Here is a 6,577-nt window from a genome sequence, read left to right on the forward strand (position 1 = left end):
GGCCATTTTTTCCCCTGGCCTATGCATAATGGTGTAATTATAATTCTCTAGTTCAAGGGCCCATCGTGCAATGCGGCTGTTGATATTTCGTTTCCCCAATGTCATAGCTAGAGAGTTACAGTCCGTCATTATTTTGAATTTAATCCCTTCTAAGTACGCTCTAAATCTTCTCAGGGAATAAATTATCGCCAGTGTTTCCAGTTCGAAGCTATGGTACCTTGTCTCCGCGTCTGTCGTTCTCTTTGAGAAGTAGGCTACAGGGTGGAACACGCCATCATCCTGTTTTTGCAACAATATTGATCCGAATCCTATTGCACTTGCATCACAGTGCAATTCTGTTTCCCTATTCGGGTTATAAATAGCTAGGATTGGACTCGAAGATAACCTTTGCTTCAGCGTTTCAAACGCTTCCTTACGCTCATCCGTGATTTCATACTTGACCTCTTCCTTTGTCAGTTCATACAATGGCTTGGCTATTAGAGAAAATCCCTGTACGAATTTTCGAAAATAAGAGCATAGTCCAAGAAAAGCCTGCATTTCCTTAATGTTTTTCGGCATCGGGTACTTCCCGATTACTTCCACATGTTCGTCCGATGGTTCGATTCCTTTCCGTGATACCTTATACCCAAGGTATTCAATTTCACTATACGCAAACTTGCATTTTTGGATTTTAATTTGAAGCCCATACATAGCTAAACGGTCTAATATTTTCCTAGTAATTGGATATGCTCCTCCAAAGTCTTTGACGCTATCACTATGTCATCCATATAGACTACCATTTCGCCCCGCTTCAGAAAATCTTGAAAAATTCCGGCTATGAATCGTTGAAATACCGCTGGCCCATTTTTTAAGCCAAATGGCAGCCTTAAGAACTCGTATTGGCCATTCGGTACCACAAACGATGTGTATTTCACCGATTCCTCTTCTAATCTGACATGGTAGAAGCCTGACTTGAGGTCCATTATGGTAAACCATGATTTTCCCTCCAGGTACTCCAAGCAGTCTTCTATTAGTGGGAGGGGGTAGTTGTCCCGTACTATGATTTTATTCAGGGCCCTGTAATCTACGCACATCCTTACCTCACCACTTTTCTTCTTGGTTAGTACTATGGGCGAAGCGTAAGGGGAGTTGCTTGGTCGTATTATTCCCTTTTCCTGCAGGTCCGCTATAATTTTCCCTACCTCCTGTTTTTCGGCAAAAGATAATCTCCGAGGTGAACAGTAGGTCGCGTTTCCCGTCGTTACCAAAATTGACGCTTTGAAATCTGATGTCTTTGGTTCATCCTCTAGTTTCCCAAAATAATTATCTTGGATTAACTTATGTAGTAAACATTTTTCCCTTTCGTTTAATTTCGGGTTAATATCCCAGTTTTCCTCCTGTATCTCTTTTATTTCTTCTATTATACATGCTTTATTCTCCCATGTAATCTCTTTTCCCAATGTTTCTATTTCATTGCTGACTATTTCCCCAGCATCCGATTTCCCATTTTCTTTCATATTCTTACCATGTTCTATTGCCCCAACAGGAGTAGACCCTTCCTGTTGTGTGTTGTTTATTTCTGTTACCTTCCCTTTATCATTTTCAAAAAGGACACCATTTTCATTCGGTTTTACTTTTCCATTTATTTTTAGCAGCCCTGGATTTACTTCAGGTTGAGGGTCTGCTTTTAAAAATAAATTGATACATTTTTTCCCGAATCTGTCACAAAATTCAGTTGGGTTCGGGTTCCCATTTTTCAAACATAAAACAATATTAAATATTTTTAGGAAGTCACGCCCGAGCACCAAGGTACACGGGGCGCTATCAGGCAAAACAATAAAATTCATTTTTCTTTTAACACCTCCGAACTCTACAAATGCCGGAAGACGTCCGCATACTTTCAGCTTTCTACCGTCCAAACCCTTATATTTAGAAACTCTCTTTTTCTTCATCTGAAGTTGTGGGGACACCGACCGGATCACTGATTGGTTAACAAAACTACATGGGCTACCCGTGTCAAGTAAGGAAGAAATAAGATGATCATTAGACCCCGTGTTACTGGGACTCAGAGCTACTCTCACCTGTATGTTCCAATCTACTTCCTCCTCGTCTGGGATTGCCGCTACCGTCCGTAGTGGGCAATTGATCTTCATGTGCCCCTTTTTTCCGCAAGTGAAACACGCTATTGGCCGCTGTCCCTCTGTGCAAGTTGTTGAATAATGCCCATACTTCGAGCATCGGAAGCACTTGACTGTTGGCGGTGCCTGCTTCACCACATCACTTTTCGGCTGATATTGTTTTCGGTCCGCCACCATTTTCTCGTATTTTGGTATCAGCTCTTTAAATTCGGCTACCGTGACCACCTTGAAGAATATGGAAGCTGCCACTGATTTGTCTAGCATACCATCCACTATGTACTCCACTATTTCTTTCTGCGAGAGTGGAGTGTCTTCCGCTAGTTGTTGCATTTCTAGGACATACCGGTGTAGGCTTTCTTTTTGTCTGTCCCATTTTCTAGCGTCCAACTTTCTTAGAGCTTCCTTCGCCCCAACTACTCTGCCAAACTCATTCAATAATTCTTTTTTCAGGCCTTCCCAGGAATTTGACTTTGTGCTGCGTAAAAACAGGGCCGCGCTACCTTTTAACATACGCCGTGCATAAATGAATTGTTCTGTTTTAGAGCACTTCATTACGTTGGTTATGTTGTCAAATTCCTGTATCCACTTTGTTATTATTAATTGGTTGTCCCCTGAAAATTTTGGCAACGCACCTTCCACATCAGAAAATGTGGCAACACTTTTTCTTGTTTCCAACTGTTCTTCCAGCTCGCTAATTTCTTTCTTTAGTTTCAAGATTTTTATTTGCCTCTCTAATTCTTGCATTATCTTGTCTTGTTCGCCAGCATGCTCTGGATTGCTCGCTATTTCGTTTCGTTTACTTGCATGCCCTTCTTTGTCTGTTACCACCCCAACTGCTTGTCCGTTTGCATGCCCTTGTTTGCTTGCCATTTCTTTTGTTGTTGTTGGTGTTTGTAACAGAACATCTGCTTGTTGTCGAATCGTTGGCGTAATTGCGTTGTCTATATATATATATATATATATATATATATATATATATATATATATATATATATATATACACAAAATTTGATGTACTTTCTTCTAGGCTGAATTAGGTCGAATTTGTCATAATTCGCTTCATTTGGGCTGATATTAGCAATTTCGTGCACAATAAATCTGAAATCAGTTGAAGATATACATGAGAGCTACATCCAAATCTGAACCGATCTTGATAAAATTTTGGCAGAGGTATTTCTGGACTGTATATGATATCTAGTACAAAATATCAATCTGGTGGGGTGCATATTACGAATGTGAAGGACTTATACACCGAATCGGATGAAACATATATAGGGGAGCTATGTCTGAACAGATTTTCACTAATTTTTAAATACTTGCTTCCAGGCTGAATTGAGTCGGATGTTGAAAAATTTACTGGTATTGGTCATTTGGCGCACAACTAACCCGAAATCGATTGAAGATATATATGGGAGCTATATCTAAATTTGAACCGATTCTCACCAATTTGCATTGGGTTCGTCCTTGGGCCAAAGCAATATTGTTTGGCAAATTTTATAAATATATCGTTGCGGCTTACACATGTGACTAAAAAACAGAATTGGATGAAACATAATTATGGGATCTATACCTATATATTAACCGATTTTCATCAAATTTGGCTTATTTATTTCTGGGACCCATTAGGTCGTATGTGTCAAATTACATCCTATTTGGACAAATATTACACATTTCGTGCGCAATTAAAGGCTAATTGGGCGAAGATATTTATGGAAGCTATATATAAATTTTGGCCGATTATCTCCAATTTCAATAGGGTTCGTCCTTGGACCAAACAAATTATTTGTGCAAAATTCTCTCTCGAATCTCGATGGGGGTAATATATCCGACCTGTACTTTGTTTAAAAATATACATGGACAGACTGACGGACGGAGAGATGAACGTACATTCATTAATCGACTCAAAATGTTATTTTCTGCAGAGCATCAAAAGAAACTATGGGTCTATCATGCTTCGTTCTCTATGCTATGAATAAATGCACAAAGACATAATACCCTACCACAGCGTGGTGTAGGGTATAATTGCAAGTAATTTGATTGGAAATAGGGTCAGAAACCTTCACAATACCGAAAATCAGCAGGATTTAATATAAGGTCCCGAAATGTCCAACTATGGTTGTTTTTGGTTAAAAATTAGAAACAAAACTCGAAAGCCCGAAAATCGGGAGGTATCTTTATATGGGGACTATACCAAAAAGTGACCATATAATTAATAGTGCGAGGCGTTAAACTACACACTTTTAAAAAAACAAATGTCAAATTACAGCTCATGTGGTTGAAATTTGAAACCAAAACTTCCGAACATAAAATCAGGTTGCACCTCTGTGTGGGGGCTATACCAAACAATTGGGATACGTTGAATATTTTTTTTTTTTTTGAGGAGTTAAATTACCTACAGATACCAAAACCTGCATCTACATTTTGTTTTTTTTTTTTTCAGTGATTTAAAAATGCCTCCTGAAAACCTGAAATATCAAATATCAGTTGTTTTGTTATGAAATAGATACCATAGCTTTCTAATTGTCGAAAATTTGAGCTACCGTTATAGGAGAGCTACGCCAAAATATGGGACGATATAGTCCATTTTCATAAACAAATATCCAAGGAAGCTTTTGTTTTGGATAAAAACACGCTTCCTCTGTACTAAGCACGTTTTACACTATTCCAATAGGTAACAAGTAAAAAAGCTGTACTTTCGGCCGGGCCGAACTTTGAATACCCTCCACCATTTGGTACAAATTTAAGAATTTTCAAAAAACTAAAATCCGTTAAAAATTATGTTTAAATCTTAAAAACACCGAATGTAGCCGTATATTAGGGTCTATACGACGACCTGCATAGGCAACTTTTGTCACAAGCTATTACAATATTCAAATGCGAAACTTGAAAAGAAATCTGTTTGTAATGTAGCTAAAATCATCAAAATACCGAATATAGGTAGGTACCATGGGGGTTAAAAAACGTGGACCTCACAGACAATTTTCTGTCATAGGCTGTAGTATCCATTACGAACTTCAAATGCGAAATTTTAAATAGTTTCGGAAAATAATGTAGCTAAAATAATAAAAATACCGAATATCGGGGGGTACCGTTATATGGGGCTTATATGAAGACATGGACCTGCACAGACAATTTTCTGTCATAGGCTGTAGTATTTATTATGAAATTTAAATACCAAATTTTAAATAGTTCCGGAAAATAATGTCGCTAAAATCATCAAAATACCGAATATCAGGAGGTACCGTTATATGGGGGCTATACGAAGACGTGGACCTACATGGCTCATTTTTTGTCTTAGGATGTAGTATTCAATACGAACTTCAAATGCCTAAATTGAAATAATTCCAATAAATAATGTCGCTAAAATCATCAAAATACCGAATATCGAGGAGTACCGTTATATGGGGGCTATACGAAGACGTGGACCTACATGGCCCTTTTTCTGTCTTAAGCTGTAGTATCTATTACGAACTTCAAATGCCTAAATTGAAATAATTCCAGTAAATAATGTCGCTAAAATCATCAAAATACCGAATATTGGGGAGTACCGTTATATGGGGGCTATACGAAGACGTGGACCTATATGGCTCATTTTCTGTCTTAGGATGTAGTATTCAATACGAACTTCAAATGCCTAAATTGAAATAATTCCAGTAAATAATGTCGCTAAAATCATCAAAATACCGAATATCGGGGAGTACCGTTATATGGGGGACGTGGACCTATATGGCTCATTTTCCGTTTTATGCTGTAGTATCTATTACGAACTTCAAGTACCAAATTTGAAACAATTCCGGTAAATAATGTCGCTAAAATCATCAAAATACCGAATATCGGGAGGATATTGGGGGATATACGAAGACGTGGACCTACATGGCCCTTTTTCTGTCTTAAGCCGTAGTATCTATTACGAACTTTAGATATTAAGTTTGAAACAATTCCGGTAAATAATGTCGGTAAAATCATCAAAACCATTTTCAATACCAAAAGTCCTGCAGACATAATACACGTTTGTCAATCTACTTCATTTCGTTCGGCAGCTAGAGTGATTTCCACAGACGGACAGACGGGCGGACATTGATAAATCGACATAGAATTTTATGCTGATCAAGAATATATATACTTTGTGGGGTCTAAAATGTATATTTCGAGGTGTTACAAACGGAATGACAAACGTAATATAACCTCCATACTATGGTGGAGGGTATAAAAATTCACGTAAAAAAGCATGACCTTAACGTTGAAAAAAAAAAGAAACAGAAGAAATTATATTTACTTTCTTAATGGAAAGTTTACTTAATTGGATCTGCATCTTGGATTTGTTGTTGTTTTTGTCATTGAATTTTCCTGCCATTTCTAGACTTAATGCCATAATAAAAGCAATGCATCCTCTAGAAAACAGGAGAAAAGCTAATGTTATACGATCCGGCAAGTGAACTTTAACATTTTCAAGTGCTGCT

At 37.8% G+C, this 6,577-nt stretch overlaps 1 protein-coding gene across 1 annotated transcript; it reads right to left on the reverse strand.

Annotated features, from left to right (window-relative positions):
- Window positions 1-1,596: 1,596 nt before the first annotated feature.
- LOC131801025 (uncharacterized) lies at window positions 1,597-3,029 on the reverse strand. The gene is made up of 2 exons (XM_059118965.1): window positions 2,061-3,029; window positions 1,597-1,986 (listed from the first exon to the last, which is right to left on the reverse strand). Exons 1-2 carry the CDS (start codon window positions 2,985-2,987, stop codon window positions 1,978-1,980), a joined length of 936 nt encoding a protein of 311 aa, XP_058974948.1. The 5' UTR covers window positions 2,988-3,029; the 3' UTR covers window positions 1,597-1,977.
- Between the last annotated feature and the right edge of the window lie 3,548 nt (window positions 3,030-6,577).

The sequence above is a fragment of the Musca domestica genome, unplaced genomic scaffold (genome assembly GCF_030504385.1).
Source record: "Musca domestica strain aabys unplaced genomic scaffold, Musca_domestica.polishedcontigs.V.1.1 138, whole genome shotgun sequence".
Lineage (NCBI taxonomy): Eukaryota > Metazoa > Arthropoda > Insecta > Diptera > Muscidae > Musca > Musca domestica.

What these genes read in the sequence shown, in the direction of transcription:
- LOC131801025 (XM_059118965.1), bottom strand. Translation starts at nt 2,987, where the DNA reads ATGGCAAGCAAACAAGGGCATGCAAACGGACAAGCAGTTGGGGTGGTA.